Below are 23,986 nucleotides of genomic sequence, written 5' to 3'. Positions count from 1 at the left end.
GTGCTTCCCTTTTACTAATTATGCCCAGATTGCTCATCATGCCAGATACTGTTTATGCTAGGAATTTTCTACAGCATACCTCAGGGGCAAATTGCCTGTAGTGGTGATCTGGGAATTCTCTATAGCCTACTTTAACAAACAAACCTCCAGTATTCCTCCACATCACATCACTCAACTCTCTCGCCAAATCTTGAGCATACTTTTCAACTGAGCTAACTTCAGCTACCCAGAGAAGGGTATTCCCTGACACACCAATTGTTTATTCCCTTTAGAGCACAATATATACTCTCTGACCCCTGGATCTGCACAAGCTAAGGAAACACAGTACTTTTAAGTCTTTAGGCTGTTGATAATGAAAGCCCTTGAGGTAAAAGCCATCGAGGCGAAAGCCCTTGTGCTGGACAGCAACGTTAGCCTGAGATTTCATGTAAATCGCACAAACGTTTACAGTAATTGTTAATCCCTTCTCTGCTTAAGCCAGCTATCCACAGCCTCGTCTACTTTTCACAGAGAGAATGAATCTTCTTTTACAAGTGGATTTTATTGTCAGTACGATCAGGCTCCAAGTTTGCAATATTTACGTTATTTCAATTGGTGGATTGCTTTTACCACACGGCACGCTCCAGGTGCATGTTGTGAAAAGCTGTTCAAGTACACAAGAGCACATTCGTGACGGGCCAGAAAATAAACTAAGTCTCCATCCTATACCATCTTCCTGTGACACCTACCACAACCGCTATCGATGATTATCCCCTCTCTTCTTTAAAACATTCAGAATTTGGGACGCTGGCTGCTCACAGAACAACTCCTAATTCTGTTTTTAATCCTGAACGCTCCTATTAGGAGTGGGGAGGCTGCGGGGTGGCACTCCTGCTGCAGCTGGGGTGCAGCACCGTGTTTTACGGCGCAGGCTCTGCCGGCACGCTGGGTCTCCTCAGCCCCGTGCAGGGCTTGCTCGGCGGGACGGCCAGGGCCGCCGCTCCGCTGCTGGGGCTCCCGCAGAGACGCTACGCTGGGCAGCGGAGCGTCTCCAGTTCCCGTGGGTGAAGACGCGCCAAGCGCGGAGCTTTTTTGGAGGGGAACGGGTGAGGGAGGTAAAGGCAGGCAGAGAAACCACCAGCGGTCCCACTCCGGTGTCGGCGGCCAGCGTCCGTCCCTGCGCTGGCGCCGGGCGCGAGGCACGAGGTTGGCGCGAGGCGGTGCGAGGTGCGAGGCCGGGGCGGCTGAGGAGGCCGGGAGTGGTGGAGGCCCCGCGGCCGCCACCGGGGTGCAGCCGTCGGCCGGCACCGGCCTGGCGAAGCCCGCGGCGGTGCCCCGCAGGCGCCGGCGGGCTGGAGGCAGGAGCCCGTCGGGACGCGGGCTCAGCCGGCGGCTGGCGGCGGAGGGAGGCCGCGGAGCGGGCCGGGCCGGGCCGGGCCGGGCCGGGCCGAGCGGCCGTCGAGGGCCCCCCCGCCGCCGCGCGCCGCCGCTTTGTCCTTGCCCGGCCCGAAGCACGCGCGCCCTCGGCCGCGGCGGGAGAGCGCCTGCGCGCACCCCGGCCCGGAGGGGGGCGCGCTCCGGCGGCCGCCAGGCGGGAGCGAGCGCCCCCTCTCCCCTCCCCCCCCCCGCTGGCCGGCAGCTCCGCCGGCGGCGCCGCGGCAGCCGCGGGCGCGGCGGCGGCGGAGGAGGCGGGAGGCCGGGGGCGGCCGGCGCCCCCTCCCCCGCCCCGCCGGCGCCCGCCCCCCGCCGCCGCGGCCCCCCCCCCCCCCCACCCCCGCCCCGGCCCCCCGGCCCGCCGCGGGAGCCCGCGCCGCAGAGCGGGGCCCGCCAGCGCCACCCGCCGGCCGCGGGGCCGCACCCGCGCCTCCCCCCGTCCCCCCCTGCTCCGGCTCTCAATGTTCCACACTGCCCGGCCACAGAGCCGCCGCCGCCGCCGTATAGCCCCCCGGCCGCCTCCGTCCCCCTCCTCGGGCGCCGCGGGCCCGGCCCGGCCCCCCGCCATCCCGCCCCTCCGACCCAGCAGCGGGACAGGACGCCGGCGAAGGTAAGGGAGAGGCGGGCGAGGCGGCTGCCGCGGCGGCTGGGCGAGCGCGGTGGGGGGAGGCGGGGAGGAGGCGGGGGGGCTGGTAGAGGAGCTTTGTTCTTGTTTTCGGCGCTCGCTGCCTGGCGGCGGCCGGGGGCGCGGAGCCGGCCTGAGTTCACGCCTCACTTGGTGCACACGCACGGTGCGGTGCGGGGCCGGCCGAGCCGCCGCCGCCGCCCGCCGCGCCGCGCCGAGCCCAGCCGCGCCGAGCCGAGCCGAGCCGCGCCGGGCTCTCCCCACAAAGCGCGGCCGGGCGGGCGGCCGCCTCCAGCCCTGCCGCAGCTCCCCGCCGCGCTCCTCCTCGGCCCCCCCCGGCCGCCGGGGCAGCCCCCTCCCCCCCCCCCCGCGATCGGCGGAAAAATGTCGGTCTGGCTGGTGGAGCGGCGCGGGGAGCGGCGGCGGGGAGAGCTGTGCAGAAGGTGCAGTTTGAATTATGCTTCTTCCCCCTCCGGCAGCTCTGTGGTGGCCAAATGCAGTTCTCGCTGCTGGCCATGTAAATAACCGGGGCTGCTGCTGCCCGAGTTGCTTTAAATGCATCTCGGGGCTTTTCCCTTTTAAAACAACAACAACAACAACAACAACAACAAAAAACCCCTCGTGTCGTGTCGTGTCGTGTCGTGTCGTGTCGTCCCCCCGCAACCCAGCCCTTTAAATGCACAGAGCAAGTGTATGTTTCCATCTGAAATCAACCCAAGTGTTATTGGCAATATATTTTCTCAGAGAGAGGGGGAGAGGGGGGAATCTGGCGTTTGGACCCAATAAAATGCTCTGCTCCAGTGTAAATATTTACAGGGTATTAGTGACTTTTTAAAAAACATTTTCAGTGAGGTCTGTTATTTACAATGTGTCATAAGTTATTAATGTTCATTGCCTAAGTACCCTGCTAAATCTGTCTCATGCCTTAGAACAAAGTCGACAATTGGCATATTGTTTAAAGTATGAAAAAAATGCGAGTGGGTTTAAAAATTGGAAATATCTGTATTTTCAGAAGTGTAAATATTGCTTTGTAGCTGTCAAACTGCAGCCCTTGGGGACGAGACAAAGAAGTATATTTTGGTTAATTTCTCAGTGAAACGGAGTTGTCACCGATTCAAGTGTTCTCTGGAACTTGGGGAATGGCAAGAGAGAGTCCTGCCTGTTGTATTTACTCTGCCTCACTTCCTCTCCTTCCCCAAAAAAGCTCCCCACGATGTCCAGTGATAGGCAGAGGTCAGACGATGAAAGTCCGAGTACCAGCAGCGGTAGTTCAGATGCTGATCAGAGGGATCCACCTGCACCCGAACCCGAAGAGCAAGAAGAACGAAAACCCTCTGCCACCCAGCAGAAGAAGAACACCAAACTATCCAGCAAAACTACTGCTAAGCTATCTACTAGTGCTAAAAGGTAAAGCGGACAGTAAAACATTCCGTATTTGCACAGTATTTTGAGTCACGGTGTTTGCATTGCGCTTTTCAAGGCAGGGGGGGTTCTTGTAAAGCTGGATGGAAAGCAGAAAGTACCAACTTTTGTAGTACAGGAGCCTGCCAGGCAGTATCTTCATTAATCCAAGTCTTACTCGGGTAATAATTACACAGACTTGTCATACATCTTTTGAAGAGTTGTTTGAGAACATGGTAACTTACAGGCTGGCTGGGGGGGCACCTAAATACCTTTCCTATTTGCAGAAATGCGTGAGAGAGCGTCAGCCTTGGCTATCTTTTTCAGAGTTAGGTTTCCATGCTTGATTGGTATAGGGTGGAGTCCTCCTGGTGTATTTTATTATGGTCTGTAGACTGATGACAAGCAATGCTCTTTAATTAAAGAACGCACAAAACCCCAGTGGCTTCTGTGGGCCTTATGACTACCTTTTCACGTCAATGCACGGGAGAGCCTTGCACACCTTGAAGGAATGGATTCGTTCTGCAGTTCTTTCAGGAGAAACTTAGGCGAGTTTTCTCCCTTAGGATCTGCAGATTCAAACCATGGGGTTCTACAGGTAGCCCCTACCTTTTAAGTATCAAAATCTTCAGAAACCTTGTTTATTTATATCTGTTGCATTTTTATTTGCATGTGAGGTTACTGGCAGTCCAGCTCTCAAGACATGCGCTCTGATAATCTGTAAGTTCAGCTGTGTGAGATAAGCAAACTCTAAATCCCTTGATTCCAGTGGTCTTCGGAGATGTAGCTTTCCAGTCCTTTCCCTGGAGCTGCTTTTCTTTATAAACATTTGCAAATATCCTGTAGTGAGAAAAGCTGTAGAGTAGCCGTAGTAGCTTCAAGTTTTGCTTATTCAGCGTGAATACTGTAGTTCTAACTTTTAGGAACACTTTAGTAATTTTGTATTGTATTAAATTCAGTAATTATACTTGAAATGTGTTAAAATTGCTGCAGAGTATGACTGGGTGGCTTTGATGACTTTTGAGCTTGTTAAAGAAACCCTTTAAAATAGGACTAGCTGATGAAAGAAAAGTTCTGGAACTACTATGTAGGCTTTGTAATTTGTTATTCCTTATCTTTTTTGAAAAGCCTGAGATGCAGGCTTTCGAGACTTGAGTTTTCCCCTCTTGCCTTTATTTCACTTAATTGTTGCAAGTCTAATTCCATACATGTCAAATAGTTCATTTGTCTGACTGAACTTACTGGTGCTAGTGCAAGGGCGTGCAGAGCAGTTTCTCTTAGCGCATATTTTAACACTTGCTATTCACGTGAAATTCACGGTCTTGCTCGTATGGGTGCTTTTCTGAAGAGAAGTCTTATTTGATATTTTTAAGAGGAATTTACCACGGGTCTTTTGAAATTACACCTCTTACGTACCTGAATAAACACTTAAATTGACAAAAAGTTTTCGGTATTCCTCTTCCGGATCTTAACACCTTGGGAATGGTTGTAATAGAGTAAAGCTAAGCACAGATTATTTCAAGTTATTATATCACTTTTTGTCATGTAAATACAGCTACTGTATAAGGTTGGGGGAGGAAAGACAGCAGAAGGTGTGGAGAGAAGCAAAGTTGATCCAGAGAGATTATTCCAGTAACAAAAAACAGCCTGGCAGATCTGCAAATCCACTTTTTAAACACACTGCAAAGTAATAGGTAAAATATTGTGAAAAGAGTGTGTATGCTGCCAGCACGGTTCACTTCTTCAGCCTCAGTCACAGGTCTGTAGTGCTGGTTTAAAGTCATTGTCAAATCTGCCTGTGCAGCCCCCCCCCCCCCCCTCCCCTTGCCTCATTTGCATATTAGCTTGAAAAGAAAATCTCTCTGGTAAAAAGTGCTTGGATGTGAAAAAGAGTTACTTTTCTGAATACTTGTGGGAAATTTCTACCCAACTCAGTTGTAAGTGTTCTGTGTACATACAGTGTGGAGCAGGAAAAAAGCTGCAAAGTTTCTCAGCTGTGGGATTTGGGTTATGCCTCTGAGAACAAAGAGGAAGCAGCCATGTTAGCATTACTGAAGGCAAAGCCAATCTTGCATTTAACTGCATGGTGGTAGAGGGCAGTGTAATTCCCTGATTTATTCTATAGACTATCTCAAATGCTTTGTGTCTGTTCTCATTTCACCAACAGAATCCAGAAGGAGCTAGCTGAAATAACCCTTGATCCTCCTCCTAACTGCAGGTATGTAATGGTTTCTTAAATTGTGGACGGTGATAGGAGATTAATGTGCTTAGGCTAACAAATGGGAAACTTAGTGTTTACAGCCGCTGACTGTTAGACAAAAACTGTGTACAGCAGATTGAACAAGCATAGGGAACGTTTGATATTGAAGTTTGCTATTTTGTCTGCATGTTGGAGGCATAGTCATTAGTGATTGATGTACATAGTAAAGTGTATTCGGTTTGTTTTTCGTAGCTGGTCACTGCCTTCGTGAAACATTCATTATATGAACTTCAGAATACACTGAAGCTTTCAACTTAATGTCTGCATGTAGTTTGAACTGGCTTTTTGAGTGCCAGGTTTATAGGGTTATCACTTCATTCTGAAGTAAAGAACCATATGTGATTTTTCTATGCTTTCTCTTAGTATGTTGCTTAACAGTTAGATAAAATGAAGTATTGCCTTTAAATTTATGTGTCCGTTGGTCAAAGTTGTAGACTCTTGATATAGAATATTTTTAAGGAAGTTCCCAACTTGGGAGACACTTCTGTAAGGTTTTAGAAAATTAAATTGTAAGCTTGGAAGATCGAGTGATTTAGTCTTTGATAAAGTGACGGCAACTGGAGCACTTGATCTGTAGGAAAGTTAATAGTAGCATAGCTAGCTAATTTCTTTAAGTTTTTTGCATGTTTTACTTTTGTTTAAAGGATGCATAAAAATTCTCATTAGCTGTAAGCATCCAGTGTTCAGATTTGCAGTAAAGCTACATTTGAATAATGTTGCTTTTATTTGATGCATCTCAGTAAGATTTCTGACTGCAAGGTACCTTCAGATTAATAGCTGATGTGTAACAGCGAGCCTTGTACACATTTAAAATAATGCTGGAAGTGCTTTCTGATTTTATGTTGGAATTGTTTGGCTTTTTGAATAGTTGGAAAGGCTTGGTGCAGGTCTTGCAAATTCAGTAAAATGTGAGTTGTTCTCCTATCTGACTAGTCTGTGAGAGCAGGGACTAACCAGAGCTGTGTTTTATTGAATTTGTGGTAAAGGTGTCTTACCCTAAGGACTGTGCTGTAGATTGCCTGTGGCAGCCTGATGTATTTGCACGCAGGGTCAGTGGCTCGCTCTCTTCAATAGAGGCAAGCTCTGTCAAGAGAGCAAATGTCTGTTGGGTTTGAAGTTTTTGTTTTGTTTTGTTTTTTTTAAGGGGGAGATGTTTTGTTTTTAAATAACTTTTTAAAATAACTTTTAATAAATTACTGGGACCTAGTTCTGTGTTGGTCATGCACTTTATACTTGGATCCTCAAAGCAGGCATGGTATGAGACAAGTATTTAAATGAAATAGAACACCAACACTTTGCGTTACAGTTGCTAAAAAGATAATTGTAGCAGTTTCGGGTACAGCAAGTTACAGCTTGGCTTTTAGAAGGAGAAGCCTCCCCCCTCACACTCTCCAATACCATCTGATATTTAGTTCCTTGGGAAAACATGTTCCTCTCGTATTAGCACAAGAGTGTTGCTGAGAGTTTTTCTTGTGAGCTGGTACTACCAGATGCCCAGGAATGCTGTTGAGTATGATGAAAACCCCCCAATGTGTCTAAAATTATTCAAGTTTCTCTCCTACAGAGCGTAGGGGAAAAGATTATTTTTTTGCCAGTGAGGAAGTGAGTGCTTCTGTTCCCATAAGTATTTTTTAAGAGGAATTTAACCCTTTTACTCAATGGCAACTGTATGATGAGTGCATTTTTACCTTTTGCAAAATAAAAAATATTTACAAGAGATATTGGCTTCTGTAACAGAAATTCTGGGTTTTCAGGATGAACAGTTTGAACAGAGTTTCAGTGCCCGAAGGTTTACCGTTACAATGGAATTGACTTGTTAGAAGGAGCGTTTCTGGTATTAGGAGGTAAATGCAGCTGTGTGTTATGTGCAGAGCAGTTGAAGCTTGTAACACGCTTTCTTACAGGGCGTAGTAGCACAGATTAGGCAACAGACTGACACAGCAGGCATATGACACCTCTTCATTGCTCATCATGCAACAAGCAGCAGAATGCTACTTATTACATTTCTTGTAAAAGAAAAAGAATTTGTAAAAAAACCCCAACCATTTAAAAGCTTGTGTAACTTGGGCATATTCACATGTGCTTTAAAAATAAAAAAACTTTGTCATAAGTTCTCCCAAAGAGATTTCTTCATGCAAAGGTGTTTCTCCACCAGTTCTAGAGCACACCCTTATCATTTGCAGTCCACATGTTGCAGGCTTCACAAGAATACAACTGACAACCGATGCTCTTGGACGTTACTCCAACTCTGGTTACTCAGTTACATAAGTGATAAAAAATTAGCAATTTTAAAAATATGAATTATCACATATAAAACATTAAATGTTACTTTAATAGGGTACAGTACAAATACTGAAAAGTATGTTGAATTCCTCTGTGTTAAACACTGATGGCTGCTGCCACTTCTCACCTGCCAGTTTAACTGCACGTGGAGTCACTCCATTGGAGTGATCTGTGGCTGATTTAGCTACTTTAAAATGACACCAACTGGTTGCACTGTGATTCTCATGCAAAAGAAGTGTAGGTTTCCTCAGCAGTTAAATTTCCCACACTCATATTTATTGCTATAACATCTGTTTTATAAAAATGCAGAGCCCCAAGAGAGCCCCGTTCCTGGGTGTGCTGAGCAGGCCTGGGCTGCACATTAACTTCTATTTTAGGCACTGGAATAGCAGAATGACAGGCGCAGGAAAAATGTCTAAATAGCAGTTTTTTGCTTGCTTGTCTCAACAGTAGGGATTGATTTCTGATTCTTTTAATTGGACGATGAACTGTTAGAAAAATTGTGTTGTCATGCATCATGTTGTCATGTTTGTGGGCAGCGAATAAGAACTGCATCTTGGAGGTACCAAGTAAAAAACTTAGTATCTTTATGCTGATAGCTTTGCTCTTTAACATACAGTAATACTTTAAATTCCTGTGATATTGGTGTGATTTCCAAGAAAGATAGAACATCAAACCCAATCAAATTAGATATGGTCTTAAGCCACTAAAGATGTTGGAGGGAAATTAAGCACTCCTTTCTCCTCATGTTTTCTCCTGTCCAACAGAAGAGCCTGAAATGAGTCAGTTACTGTCCAACATGCAGCACAACACTAGGACAGATAGGTAAACTGAGGACACAGGTGTCTGATCCTGTTTTTTCTTGCTTTTGCTGGCTTAACTCAGAGCTGTGCTAGCTGGTGCTGTGTGCTGTATTTAATTTCTTTTGTGCTTTTAATAGCATAAAGCAAAGCTAAAAAGGTCTTGGCCCTATTGCTCCTAGGCAGCTCAATTTCAAACCATGGCCAAGCACTTACACATACTTCAAGGTATGGAAGTGTGCCAAACCCCACCGTTATACATTCTCAGGAAAATGCTGCAAAGATCTTGCATGTAATGCGTGGCAAATCTGGGCTGCAGGGATGCTCTTAAATAGGTTTGACATACCTGGAATAACTATTTTCAGTTCATGGCATAAAACTGTTTAGATCAGAGGTCACTGCTCTGTAGTTAAGGTTGTATCTGCGGCTGCTGTTCTGACCTGCCCAACTTGGAGGCTGCAGCTCAGGTGGAGCAGGGCACAGCGAGCTCTGACGCTCCTTGTACTTCCTGGATTTTAGGGTTGGCACAAGTAAGGCTGTTCCCAGCGGTACCGTGATTTACGGCAGCTTCCGTTAGATGTTCCTGGCTGCTCTGCTGATCCACAATAGCAAAAATGTGTACTCCCTGTCTTCTTCCCTCACTCCTCCTCATTTCCATCCCCAAATTAATCATTGTTCATCTTCATGGGAAAGTTTTTGAAGTTCAACCCAGTATTAAGTAAATTTAGTAACACCCATGCCAGGAAATGAAAGCAAACACCACTCAGAGCTTAATTCATGTGGTTTAAAAAGAGGTGAGTTAAGATAGTGCATCTTTCCCATGCATTTTACAGTCTGTTCTGTCAGTTGGCTTTAATCTCCTTGTTAAATTAAATATCAGACATCTGAAAGCAAGTGGTTAAAAAAAAAAAGAAGAAAGGCTGGACAAAGGACGTGCCTTAGAGCACTCGTCAGAGAGACAACTTTCCTCCTTTGTAGCTGCTGGGAAATGGGAATTCTTACCAAGGGAGAGCTGCTTGAATCGTCCCAAAGGCTCCCTGCTCTGTCTCATCCTCTAGCTAGTGAGTGCCTGACCTGATAGGTCTGTTGAAAAGATTTTCTTTGATAGGGATTACTATCTCGATTACTATTTATTTTCAGGCCTTGTATGCTAATATATACTGATGTGATTTCTTGAGCAATACTACAAAAGGTAGCAGCTAGATGATTTTGCTGTTTGTAGCCTCTCTTTGACTTGCAAGTAGGTTGATAATTTATGAGTAGTTAATTTTAAAATTACTTATTTTAAAATAACACTCCAAAGTATGTGTACTGAGCACAATGGGAGCAAGGCATGTAGGGGTTTTGTTTTAATACAGGGTTCTTCTGCTTCCTTAGGACTGCATTTGTCCCTTTCATTACTGCCACATCTTGGGCTAATTCTACACTGCAGAGTGTTGCCAACCCAACCCCATGGTCTGGAGTTTGACACAAAGAAAAATGCCTGCAAAACCCTGGCAGACGAATGCTATTACTGGTTTAGTTATGGACCCATGAATCCAGATGTTTGTAACTGTCTCACTGTGGTTATTACCCCATCAGTGGGGAAGCATTGCAGTATGTATTTAAAGCAATATTGTGAAGGTATCCTTCAGACCAGCAATTTAAGCTCTTTCAATTGAGCTGTCTGAAACAATGAGGAGCAATGAACAATTGTGCTGGTGGTGCAGGCTCTTCCACATGCAGAGGTAGTGCTGGATTTGAGCTAACGCAGCCTTGTGTTAGCGAGGAAAGTGCTGCAGCTAAGCTGGTAGAAGCCTTCCTTTTGTTAACATACTCTATCTACAGTAAGGTTATAGGCAAATGTTTACTCTGCAAACAGTTGTGCCTGTTGAAGATGTTACTGCACAGCTGTGGTTTGCTCCAGTTCTGCCATGGAAGTGACTACTCCAGTCAGTAAGTGAAGCAGATACATGTGATTACTCCATAGTGCTCCCCAGGGAGGAGAAGAAAAAAAAATCATCCAAGTTTGCTTAAATGGTTTAAATAGGTGATTCAAACTAACTCGGCTGGATTTTTCCTCCCTCCCTTCAGAGTAGGGATTGTTCACACAAAGCATTTTGTCAGACACACCAGGATATGAATAAGTCAATCCATTCCTTTGTCTCTCCAATGTATTAAGTTTCCATCTCTCCTTTGTCAAAGCCAGGCGTTAGTTCTGTTGCTTTTTTGAAATCGGTAGGAGGAAGAATATTCTGAATGCAATCAAATACCAGGCCCCTATATGGTAGCACAAATGTGTGTTGAAGTCTTCACGTGTACTTTTTTTTTCCAGTCAAGCTGTTGGCTTTTCAGTTCAATGGCAGTCCCCCAGTTTTGTGTTTATTCTGTTAATTTCTTATTGGGCAAACATCTTCATATTGCTAAATATTGAGTCTCACTGAGAAAAAAAAGGTGTCAGTTTTGCTTGTTTTCACCTCTGCAGTGAAAACCCCAACTGTGAACACTAAATAGATCCCTATAGAAGGAGAAGTTGGTTAAGGTATGTAAGAGAGTTTGTTCGGAGTATGTGCAAAAATGCCTGTGCTGAAGCTGAATGAGCAAAGTTTAAAAAACTTCACTCAAACTCTACTTGATAATGTATCTTCTGATAGTTACATTATACTTTTTATTGTCTCTCCCTGCCCAGCACTTTCTCACCACTGAGAAATAAATACATGCTACAAGAAAAGAAAGGTGAAGTTTGCAGAATGGTTCTGAGAACACAAACCCACATGATTATTTCTAACACTTCCTTCCCTAAACAGAAGTTTGCAGTTGCAGTTACAAAAATACAATGAAGAGCGTTCACAACTCCTGTAAGAACATGTTTGAAGTAGCTCTCGAGTGAATATTGAAATACTACTTTTTAGTATTGTCCAGCTCTGAACATAGTCCTGCGGTTCCTTCTAAAGCATTTCCTTCTTTGTTAGCTGCTGAATGTAAATCAGTGTCTCACAGTGATTTAAAGATATGTTTATCTAGTGATAGCCTTGATTTATCTGAAATTATTTCTACTAAGCATTTTCTTCCATTCTCTTTCTTCCCTCCCTCTTTCTTACCAGAAGAGTATGGTCTCGGTCAGTGTAGGAAGAAGCAGTATAATTTAGCACAGCAATCAGAATTCTGGTATTTTTGTATTTCTGTCCATTTGTAGTAACAGCCTGGTTCTGCCATCTTTATATGTGCAGAATGGCTTTTACCTTATTTGCCAGTAGTCAGTGAAACTGCTTAAGGAGTAGGGATGAAACAAATTTAGAAAGGCGTTTCAGTAAAACATTTAAGTGTTAAGTAGAGCTAGAGTGCACTGTTATTTAACATGCTTTTATTAAAAAAATGCAACAGTGGAAGATTGTGTAACTCCTGAATGTTTTGAATTGTGAGAATATTTAAATTACTTTCTTTTCAGTTCAGAGCAGATGACAGATCCACTAACTCAAAATGCCTCAAGTTTTTTTCTTCCCCTGTGCTAATATCGACCTCTTGCAAGCCATAAACCAAGGTTTTTTACCAACCCCCACACAGTGAATTTCTCATGCAAGTAATCTCAGTGGCATAATTACGACAGGGTTATGCAACACAAATCAACATACCTACTCACGGGAGTAAGTTTTCATGCCTACAGATTTGCAGGTTAGGCACTTGTGTAAGCAGTGTCCACAGTGCTGTCGTACATGCTCTTAAATGTCTTTGTGTTAGTCAAAAGGTCGTATAGATCCTTCACTGTTTTTCATTAGCATTACTGTAAAATAAATAAAAAAAAAAAATCATGCCTGACTATCTACTCCAGAGTTGTAGAAATAGTTAAAACACTTTTCACTGTAGCTACTGGTGTTAGAAAACTGACCCTCATTATGTCAGTTTTATCTGGAAACAATAGAAGAGCCCAAGCTGGACCAGTTTTTTAAACAATTCTTTAAACATTGTTGTGCAAAAACTTGTAAAAACCGCGAAGTAATGTGTCCTTCTTAGACTTAAGGACAAATCTGCTTTTCTAATATCCATTTGTATAACTGTACAAAGGCCTTTTAGGGTCTGTGATAAAACTGATTAAAATATGCTGTGTATAATATATTTTTTTTACACTCAAACTGTGCATTGCTTGCCACTGCCAGCCTGTCATATTTAGTTTGTGATAAACAGTACGTATGACAAGGTCCTAGCACACTGAATGCTTCCCCCTCAGACTGATTTGTCTCTGTGTATCAGTTACTCTTTGATTTGATCTTTACTTTTATAGACTTGGGACACCTAATTTTAATTAAAATTAACAAAGTGCAAATATAAGAGAATCAGCTGAACTACGTTAAACCCTTTATTTAAAATGAGTTGACTACTTCATATAAAACTGATGTGTGGAGATTTCCAGGAGCTGATGTAACTAGGATTTGCATAGATGTGGGACATTTCGAAACAGGTAATACAGAGATAATGAAAAATACCTTGAGCATGTTTTCTGAGTTCAGGGCTAAGTAGGCAGGAGCAAGAATATCCAGCTGCCATCTAGGACAGGAGCATGCATACAATTAAGCTAGCCAGGAACTATGCTGTAACTTTAAATTGATGCCTTACTTTGAGCCAGTAACTGCTAGTGATAAACGAGTCCTAGCCTGCTTGCATTAATTTGGATTAATTTTCCCTGTGCAGAGAGTGCACTATACTGTTATCTAGTTCAGAACTGTGGCTGAAGCAGTTGTTAATTTTATAGCACTTACTGTAAAACAGACTGGCCAGATCTTTTAGGAGCTCATACAGATTTAATTGACAGTGTTGAAACTACTGTTGTAAGCATCACTTCTGGAAACAAATGAGGGGAGAGATTGCCTTGATGAAACACCACGGTGACCTGTAGTTACCAGTGGGTCACTTTCAGGGGAGAAGAATTTGTAGAGAGAGTCTGTAGAGGACCGTGCTGCAGTCATAAGTAATTGATGTTTTCATTGTTGATGTGGATACTGGACTAGAGCATATAAATACTGCATTTGCAGGTAACAGCGGGGAGGAAGGGGTTGTAGGCACATTGGAGGACAGGACTAGAATGCAAAGTGACATGGGCAAATATAGGAAGTGACCTTAAAAATAGCATGTAATTTAACAATGAGAACTGCAAGGCACAGCACTTCAGTAGGCATAATCAGCTGCACAAATCCATGGCGAAAAAAAGACTGGATGAGGAGCAGTTCTTCAGAAAAGGTGTAGCCACTCTGAGGATCATGTGCTTTCCAGGAATCAACAATATGAGGGCACAGCAAGAGAAATAAATAGAACAACAGTCACAATAGGAGGATGTATTTAAAAAAAGAAAAAAAAAAGTGTTGGAGACATGGTATATAAAGTCATCCTATTCGGTTCAGCATTAGTAAAGGCCAGCTGGAGTACCTTATCCAGTTTTAAGCACAACACTGCAAAGTGACATGGGCTAGATGGAAAGAATACAGATTAGAGGAAAGAGAGAAAGAAAGAAAGAAAGAATAATCTTTGCTTATAGAAGAAAGTTGCTGCAAAGGAAATATGGCAATTGCTGCTGGTCCTGTCTGGTGGTTATGGAGAGCAACTCAAATTGCCATAACGAAGACCTAATTTAGGCGAAGACCTAATTTAGACATAAGGAATACCTAGCTATAAAGACAGTATGTGTAAGGAGGTGGTGGATCTGCATCACCAGAGTTTTTTAAGAACAAAGTGTAGACAAATGACTGGCAGGAGCAGTTAGATACAGTTGATTCTATCTTTAAGCAGGAAATAGACTAAATGACCTCTTGAGGACCAGTTTGACCAAGGTATCTGTGATAAAAGATTTAAATAACAATGTTAAAGGAAAGCTCATCAGGAAGTGATTTTCCCTTAATTTAAAAACTGTATTTTAATCAGGGTTTTGTAGTATAATCATCCTGGAAAATATACAGGTTCTATGATTTCAAGCAACATCAGTAACAGCAATTATTTAAAAAGTCACTGGAACTGCACAGGTTTTGTCCTGTTGTGAATTTAAAAAAGCAAATATCTAGTGATTTTTCTGCTGATTTATTATTTGTTTTTCCCCGCATTTTAGCTTTGTTTTCATTTTGGGTCCAATCCTACTTTCCTTGCACAAAGTTGCCACGTTCTGCTAACTAGAAATAAGCTAGGCACACGTCATCGGTTCTCCAGAGGTATATCACCTTTGTGAGAAACTAATAGCACTGATTGTGCAGTAGATCTTGATTGTTTGATACTCCATGTGCTCTGTACTTGGATTCTCTGCTTTTGTTCCACAGGCACATAAGTACCTGTAACACAGATAAACAAAAGCAAGGGATGCTTTTTCCCTGCTTCATAGAGGCAGTTTGCAGTAGATATGCAAGGCCTAATGCATCTGTGCACAACACCCCAAATGGATCTAAGCACATCAGAAAACAGTTGTATAGCATACTGCTTCTGACCATGGATCCTATCTCTAAGCACCCTCTGGAGTCAGGGCTCAGAAGATTGTAGTGAAAATGCAAGCAGCCTGGCACGTTTCCAGCGGATGAGTTAATGCTGCTATAAACTTCAGTAGTTCCTCTCTGAGGCAGGCAGGAGGGTGCAGGCGCTGGGAAGGTAGCCAACGAAGGCAAAGAGCAGACGGCAAAGCTAAAGGCCAGCCTCAAGGATTCACAACGCGATTGTCTTTGAGGTGGGCTCCTCCCTTGCCAGAAACCCTTCATGTAGCTTCAGTGGCAGGGCTGGAAATCAGTAAGCAAATTAAGGTTTGCATTCAGTGCAAAGCCAGCCTGACTTGTGGATGCTTGATTAGCACAGCTTGAACAAAGGTAGCTATGCCCAGCACTCAAGCCACTCCATGCCTGGATTAGCAGTACAGGGTGCTGCAGAAGACAGGGGGTTGTTGGTCATGCCAGGTCAGTCCATTGAGCTTGAAGATGCAGTGAGGCGGTTTAGGTTTGAACTCAGGTTATCACTTCACTCTGAAGCCTAGACATGGAAGTCACCAAAATATTGAAGACAGTAAATCAGTGGAGCATCAGCAGGTCAGATTCCGTGGGACAAATAGAAAACAAATGGCAAAGAGAACCATTGATGTTTTCCTTTCTGTAAGGGAAGGTTAGCAGCAGAAAGCTATTTTTGTTTGCAATTTAAGTAAAGCATTTAGACTGTAAACGCTTTGAGCAGAGTGAGTTTCAGGGGGGGCGGGAAAGCCTTATAATAGATTAGTAGCTATGCAATAGGACCTATGTTCAGCTGATGGTGATTCTTGCTGTGAAGCTGCAGCTATTGTAGCAGACAATGGACAGCCAGATTCCTCCCTGTGCACAGGCACCTTTTCTAACAAACAAAGGACTTGTCTACTGTGCAGTCACTGCCTGGGGTATGCTCATACTTTAACTAGCTTTTGTCCTTCCCCCTGGAATCTCAACATCAGAGACCTCATCCAGGCTGGAGGATCCATGGGACAAATGAAGCGGTACAGGGATGGTTAGTTGACATTGAGCTCTGTGTTATCATTGTACATTGGTGCTCGTCCTAACATGTTCATAGATACCTAGGGCATATCTGTATCTACTTCATTAATATCGATGGCAGAAGCCGTAAATGGGAAATTACGGATTTAGCGACACCTCCCTCTACAAACACCTTAAGGGCCCAGTGAACCAAACCCATTATGCCAAAGCCCAGTTTTGTTCTTAGAGTTTTGGACTTCAACATCTTGGGGAAAAAAAATGAGATGTGGTTTAATTTCTAGCCTATAAAGCAAAAGCAAAGAGAGGTCTTAAGAGACTAAAATCAACTTGTAATGAACGCTGTAACAAACACTATATTCCCATGGAAGCAAATTTAAGTGATCTAAGTTACACAGCACAACCTACTGCATATTAAGCATAGTCTGAGTGATTAAACAAACTTCTTATGCAAAAGGTAGAAATACTATACAACCTAAAATTCTACAAGCTTGATTAAACAGTAATCAAATCTGAGAGGGTGATCTGCACATGATAAACTATTTGAAGCACAGTCTATGGTTGCAAAAGTGTTTGCTTGTCTGGAGTAGATATTCTGTATGATACCCATACAAATTTTATACAGCCAGGTAGTTCCTAGCTCCACGTTCCTTTTCCTCCACAGAGTTGCTGGGATTGCTGGGGTGCTGTGCAGAACTGCAATAGCAACCTGGCTACCTAATTTTTTTTAGTTTGGTTTGCCTCTTTTTTTCTTTTTTTTTTTTTAAGTAACTGAAAGCCAGAATTACAGCTGGTGTACTTACTGGTACCAGAGCAAACGCACCATAACTTAGTTTTTTAAAAAGGAAACAAGTTACTAAAGTAAAAGGGGCATCAGCAAAACAGAGCAGTAAGAGAATAGTGATTTGTTTGATAATATACATTACCAAACCTTAAATAGATCAATACCTGGAGAAATCAATTACTTTCTAGATTCTCTGAGAGCAAATACGGTGAAAGCATTTTTCTTTCAAGTGTTTTGGCTGGTATTTATTTTTCATGGTAATACCACAGACTAGCATTATTTTAAGTGTTTGGTTTTTGTTAAGCCTGCTTGGGTTTTTTGTCTTAGGAATAGAAGAAACAAAATAATTTCTTAACAGTTAGAAGGCAAGCTGACAATAGTTGCTGTCGGTACTAAAACAACTATTGTAGGCTGAGCACTCTGTGGTTTTCCTAGATATAAAGGGCATTCTGGGCAAAGTTCCCATACAATGGCAAGTGTGCCTTACTAGAAATTAGTGAAGGTGGGGTCAGGGATGGAGGAAACAGAGAGAGATGTGAGCTGTACTAATCAGATAAGTGTCTTGTTATCAGTTTTATTTTCTTTCTGTACAGAAGGCAAGCTCTGTAAGAAGATGTCTTCAGTTAGACTTTGATAATTCTGGTCTGGGCAGAAAGAAATGGGAACTGTTACTTCCTGTGAATTACACTTGTCTTTTGTGTGATTTTTCTATGCTTTACATACCATGTCTAAATAAAGCTAGAAATAATTATTTGCTGAAGGGCTAATAAACTTAATTTGGCCTGGCACTGTGCAATGGTGATCCGGACTGTTCTCTGTAGTGTTTTAATAGAGGTGAAAAGGAGGTTCTGCTAGTTGATGCCAAGGTATAGAAGCACCTGTGAGATGTTTTGAGCTTTTTCTGTGGAACCATGAGTTTATAGCACTGAAGCTGTAGTTACCAAGTATTTAAGGCCGTTTTCAGTAGTAGATTCTCTAAAAAGGTATTAGAATGTTGAGGGGAAAAAACCCCTAAAGTTTGTTTTCTTCTTTTTTAACAGTTAAAAGGGTTGCTACTTTAGGCACTTTCCATTAGGCAATTGTTGGCTGGAGAGATGGAAAAGGTTTCTTCTGCTTTAGCTAACCTTCTTCACCTTTAGCCTTCTATCCCTTCAGAAACAGCCAGAGAGAAATCACGTTACTGTTGGCTTAATACAGTTATCATGTGTTTTCAGCTTCTCCTTAAAGTTTCTTTCTATCCCTTTCCTAAGGGGCATTGGTGGTCACAACAAACTATCTCGTTTGGGTTGTGGAGGTTTTCTGGCTCAGTGCTTTGTTTCAGGCAGTCGGTGTGGAGAAGCCCTGCACCAGCTGCGTCACCATATCTGTGGCCAGGTCTGTCACTGCGCTCCAGCCTAATTCAAGTGCTGGAGAAGCTGAGGCAAAATTTTAATCTTTTTGTTAAATCTGCATGGTGGCACCTTCAGCTTTGCATGGAGCGAGCTTAATTTTTTACCTTGTACGCTCATATCTGGGTTGGCGCTTGATGCGAAAAGTTGAAGCACGTGAAGGATTGAGTTAGGCGAGGGGGTTGTGGAATGGATCAAATGTGTTTGCTGGCTGCTTCTGTTAGGTGATCACTAGTGAAACAGTTATGTGCTGGCTTTTTAACTCTCACACTGAGTTTTTATTAGAAAATTTCAAATTCCCTGGGTCCTTATCCTGTTTAAGCATAGGGGGGAGTTCTGTAGTCTGAGGCAGACAAAGCTTTGCTAGCCTAAAAATCATAAACCAAAATTAACCTCTCCTTGCAAATAGCTAGGCTCTGTATAACACTGGAAAACTAAATCTTTGAACTTGGGACTCAGCTTTCTGGATTTCTTGGCTGCTCGGTTTGCATGGCTGTGGGCACATCGCATTGTTGAGCTCCCTGGTACAGCGCTGCTGACTGAAATAGCCTGAGTCCCATCGGGGTGGTAGGGCTGGGTGCTGGCAGGTCGTTCTCTTCTAACGGTTACCTGTATCATCTGCAGGCTGCTTAAGTACAGGATTGTGTCATTCAGTGAATGAATGTGAATCCTCATCCTGCTGGATGCTATTTAGGCTGCTGCATCACCTCTGAATTGCTCTGCGTGCTGCTCTGTGTTGTTAGCTGAGGAGCAGGCCATGCTTGATACTTGTGCTGTAAATGGCTAGTGCCTGCTTTTCACTTAGACAGGACTGTAAGAGAGGTTTTGGTAACAGTGACAAGTGGCATTCCTCAGGGGTCGGTATTGGGACCGGCGCTGTTTAACATCTTTGTTGGCAACATGGACAGTGGGATTGAGTGCACCCTCAGCAAGTTTGCCAATGACACCAAGCTGTGTGGTGTCGGTCAACACGCTGGAGGGAAGGGATGCCATCCAGAGGGACCTTGCCAGGCTTGAGAGGTGGGCCTGTGCAAACCTCATGAAGTTCAACAAGGCAAAGCACAAGGTCCTGCACATGGGTTGGGGCAATTCCAAGCACAAATACAGGCTGGAAAATGAGTGGACTGAGAGCAGCCCTGAGGAAGAAGGACTTGGGGGTATTAGTGGATGAAAAACTGAATATGAGCCAGCAATGTGTGCTTGCAGCCCGGAAAGCCAGTCACATTCTGGGCTGCATCAAAAGAAGAGTGACCAGCAAGTTGAGGGAGGTGATTCTCCCCCTCTACTCTGCTCTCGTGAGACCCCACCTGCAGTATTGTATTTAGGTCTGGGGCCCCCAACATAAGGAGGACATGGACATTATGGTCCATGGAGTGAGTCTGGAGGAGAGCCATGAACATGGTCAGAGGGCTGGAGCACCTCTCCTATGAAGACAGGCTGAGAGAGTTGAGGTTTTTCAGCCTGGAGAAGAGAAGGCTCTAGGGAGACCTTACAGCAGCCTTCCAGTGCCTAAAGGGGGCCTACAGGAAAGCTGGGGAGGGACTTTTTCCAAGGGCATGTAGTGATAGAACAAGGGGTAATGGCTTTAAACTGAAAGAGGGTAGATTTAGATAAGATGTAAGGGAGCAGTTCTTTACTGTGAGGGTGGTGAGGCACTGGAACAGGTTGCCCAGAGAGGTTGTGGATGCTCTATCCCTGGAAGTGTTCAAGGCCAGGTTGGATGGGGCTTTGAGCAGCCTGGTCTAGTGGAAGGTGTCCCTGCCCATGGCAGGGGGGTTGGAACTAGATGGTCTTTAAGGTCCCTTCCAACCCAAACCATTCTATGAACTCTTTTTTTTGTTTTCTGAGAAATGCAAATTTGATGTGCTTAATTTTTCTTTACTCCTGTATTCAGATTCTGACCTTTGAAGAGTAAATGTAAATAAAATGTCTTATCTGGATTGTCAGACTTAGTTGTGCTTGCACTCTCTTTTTGTTTTTAAACATGGGAGTAAGGAGACTGGAGTGACAGTGAGCATACCTCTTCCTACACCTGAGATATGCTGGATACCTCCCCTCTAAAATCCTCCATCCAGGCTGGGCAACTTTCCAGTAAAGATGACACGCGCCCACCGATGTGATAGCAGCTAGTTTCAGGAGGCGGGAAGACAAGAGTGCTGTTCGAAAAATACTGCTGCCCCAATAGAAATATCTTTTTTTCTTCTGCTTCTTGAAAGCGTGTGAAGAACAGGTAGTTACACAGACCATATTGCCCCAGGTCTTAGTCCAAATGCATTTATGCCTAGAAGCGTTCCAGGTTTGTTAACTTTCAAAGTGCCATTGACTTTTGAAGCCCGAAGGAAAAAAAAAGGCAACACTAAGTTGTGCAGTGAGCAGTCCATGAAGTGCACTGAATATTATTTCTGAAAGTAATTCTGTTGATCTTTTTCTGAAGTCGGTCTCTGATCACAAAACTGAGGGGTCAGTTCTCATTAGTTCTGCAGTAGATGTCATTAGCAGTGAATGCTTGACGAGCAGCATCTGTGAGATGCTATGCTGCAACTGCTTGTGCTTTCCATATGCAACATCTCTGTTCGGTACGAAGTCAGCTGGCAGAGTGCAAAGCACCATGAGTCATCCTGGCACTGCTGGTGTGTATAACTACAGTCTCTAAGCTAGGTGCAAGCCAGACCCTGGCTTTTATCCGGTCCATATGCAGAACAGGACAGAGAAGCAGACCTTTGCACTCTTCTGTCCTAGGGTGGGTGTATAAACCGCAGTATCTTGGGTGCTGTTGGAAATTGCACCAGCTGCATGTGGTCCCAAGAGGCTGAAACCTCCGTTAGGAGTGAACGTGTTTCTGGGTGCCCCAGCTCTGCTCCAGAGCCAGCAGCGCAGCACCAGCCAAGGGCACCTCTTTCTCCCGGCGAGGAGCAGTGTTGGCCCAGCATGCTAATAGTGTAGCCATGCTCTGCTTGTAGCATGACTCAAAATGACTGTGCTAACGGGTGTTGTGCCTCTCAACCTGTCAGTTAGCAGTTTCTGTGATTTTCTTCCTAGTCTCTGAAGTTTTAATGTTGGAGCCTGGATTGCCAGTGGAATAGGAATTTGGGGAAAAAGATCTTCATAAGTAAAGTTTGAAAGACAGAAGCTTTACTATAAACCCTTTTTGTTCTCATTTTTGGTATCTGCAATAAGTTGTTCCCGGTATTATTAATTCTTCTGGCAGGTGGAGTTAATTTATTTGTGTATTAGTCTTCATGCTGGTGGATGAATTATAGATTTAATTATGGTCCAGGTGCTCAGAGCTTTGCTGTTCTTCTAAATGTGAAATATAAAGAAAAAATAAGTCTGAGTAATTTTTTGGCTTGTTGAATAAATGTAAACATCAGGAAACCATGCCAGAGTATAAATAAAGAGAGGATTTACTTTGCGGAGAATGTTATTATCTACTCTAGGGTATTCTACTTTGTGGGGAGGATTAGTGCTCTGCATTATACTGGGACACACCTTTTTACAGCTACTACTCTATGCAGCAGAAGATTTAAAACTTTTACCTGTAATTCCTTGTATTTTCAGACAAAGTTTCTTTTGCAATTACAGCTGATTATTAGTGGCCAAAGGTTGAATGGAGTTAACATAGTCTTAACAGGAAACACTCCCCGATTCCCTGGTAGGTATAAATAACCTACCTACTTGTAGTTTTCCTCTTCAGCTCTGTTACTCACTTCCCTTTTCTGCCTGGCACACTTTTATTCACAGTCCTCAAATGTTCTCATACGGCAAAACTAATCATGTTTGTTTGTTTGTTTCTTGTCCTAAACCAGTTTTCAATCATGCTTTCCCTTAATGTGTATGAAAATTTACTTTTTCGATGACATTTAATTCCATGAGAGCTCTTTTCATAACTGGCTGTTCACAGTCAGGCCGGAATACAAATTCCATGAAAAAATTCTTTTTTTACTGAGATTTCGTAGGATATTTGAGCAAGGGGCATGTGTATGAGCTATTTTAATTAAGTGGGACTTACCTCTGTTCATTCCTCTTTTGTTTCTACCTTTTTGATTACCACCTTTCTGCTTTGTGGCCCTGAGTCAGAAAAAGCACACCATACCTTTCTCACCTTTTTCAGGAAAACTTGTGTGTGTGTGTGTGTTTAAACACTTTTCTGAAGGGAGTGTGAATTAGCCCTGTTTCAGCTGCCACTAAACATCACTTGGCAAAGCCTATGGAATAATATGCCTGTGTGTCTGCTGCAGTATTGGGGACAAAAGAAAAATAAAGACTATGCTTCTTTAATATATTTCACTATTATAATAGCCATTTATACATGCAATAGTATGACATTTTCAGATAAAGATCAACTCATTTATTCTTGCAATTGTGCCCTTATGGTCCTTTTAATTTGGGGGTCAGAAAAATTCATATCATGATTTCATTTTTCTTTTTGGGGCTGCATAACAGCTATCCTCAGGAGTCCACTGTTCCTCAGACAGAAATAACATATTTGATGCATCTTCTGAGGAAGCAGCCAAAAGTGCATGTTCTGACCTCGTCTTTAAGCTTTTTCATTTCCTTTACTGACACTTAATGAAGTTACTATCACAGCCATTAAAGATAATTTGTAAAAGTAGATTATGTAATTATTACAGTTTCTTGTACTCTTTTTAGTACAAAGTCAAGTATTGATGCTGATTCTTCATTTTCACCTAGTATGGCAATGCCAGTTTTCTCTGGTTGTTAGATATGAAGTGTGTGTTGGGCGTCCGAGTTTGAGGTGGGTAAGGAGTTTGTTTTGGGGAAATCTGCATGTTTTAGAGCACCTTGTTATTTTTATTTGAATTTAGAAATTGGGTTAAACCAAAGGGACGCCTTCTTAATGTCTCTGTATTTTCCGCTTTTCCTGTGATGCTCAGTGCAGGGGATTATTTCCAAAAGTTTTGCTGGTATCACTGGACTCTGTTCTGGTTCATTGGTATTGAAATTATGAAAAGCTGTGCAACTGTCTTCTTGATATCATTGGTGCTAGTGGGCCTAAAAGTGGATTGTTACAATTTTTTCAAGCTCTCTTGGTACACTGCAACTTTTGGTTAGGGCAGGTACACGTCTTTATCTGAATACATCTTTAAGGTGGTTAAATTTAGAATAAGATTAGGAAGTAAACTCTTCATAGGGATTTTCCTATTACAGAGCCTAAATTTAGCTTCTCTTTTATATAAGTGTAATTTTAGATCATGAAGTACCTATACTTTGTGGGAGGTTAGTGAATGAATGGACTAGGGGCTGACAATATATATGGGCTTTCAAGTCATTTACTCAAGAAGGAAATGCAATTGATGTCAGCATGTTAATTTGATGGAGTGCATTTATAGGAGGCTTTATGTAGCTGTTGGGTGTTAACTTAAAACCGTGTCTTCATTTGGTACATTTGCTCGTTTGTTGTGTCCTTAGGTTATTTAACAAAACATGCATTGAAACACTAGAAAAGCTGCTGGACTTTGTCTTCCAAACAGCTATTGCTGTCAGTGTTAAGGTTCTTCATGTCTTAAACAAAACAGTCATTTTTCTTTGTAGCAAAAGTGTGATTCTGAAGAGTTAT

The 23,986-nt window shown here is 43.4% G+C and overlaps 1 protein-coding gene across 2 annotated transcripts in view; it reads left to right on the top strand.

Annotated features, from left to right (window-relative positions):
* The first annotated feature begins 1,781 nt into the window (after positions 1-1,781).
* The window catches only part of UBE2E3 (ubiquitin conjugating enzyme E2 E3), a 58,852-nt gene continuing 36,647 nt past the window's right edge, over positions 1,782-23,986 (top strand). Inside the window, exons 1-3 of one of the 2 annotated variants that reach the window (XM_030018552.2) lie at positions 1,782-2,023; positions 3,243-3,445; positions 5,607-5,657. In XM_030018552.2, the coding sequence (XP_029874412.1) occupies positions 3,252-3,445; positions 5,607-5,657 (245 nt within the window). In that variant the 5' untranslated portion in view covers positions 1,782-2,023; positions 3,243-3,251. Of the gene's footprint in view, positions 2,024-2,434; positions 2,482-3,242; positions 3,446-5,606; positions 5,658-23,986 lie in introns of those variants that run through there. The other variant, XM_030018554.2, reaches the window with a different exon arrangement.

Source organism: Aquila chrysaetos, chromosome 6 (genome assembly GCF_900496995.4).
Source record: "Aquila chrysaetos chrysaetos chromosome 6, bAquChr1.4, whole genome shotgun sequence".
NCBI lineage: Eukaryota > Metazoa > Chordata > Aves > Accipitriformes > Accipitridae > Aquila > Aquila chrysaetos.
This window is presented reverse-complemented; position numbering and strand designations above follow the sequence as displayed.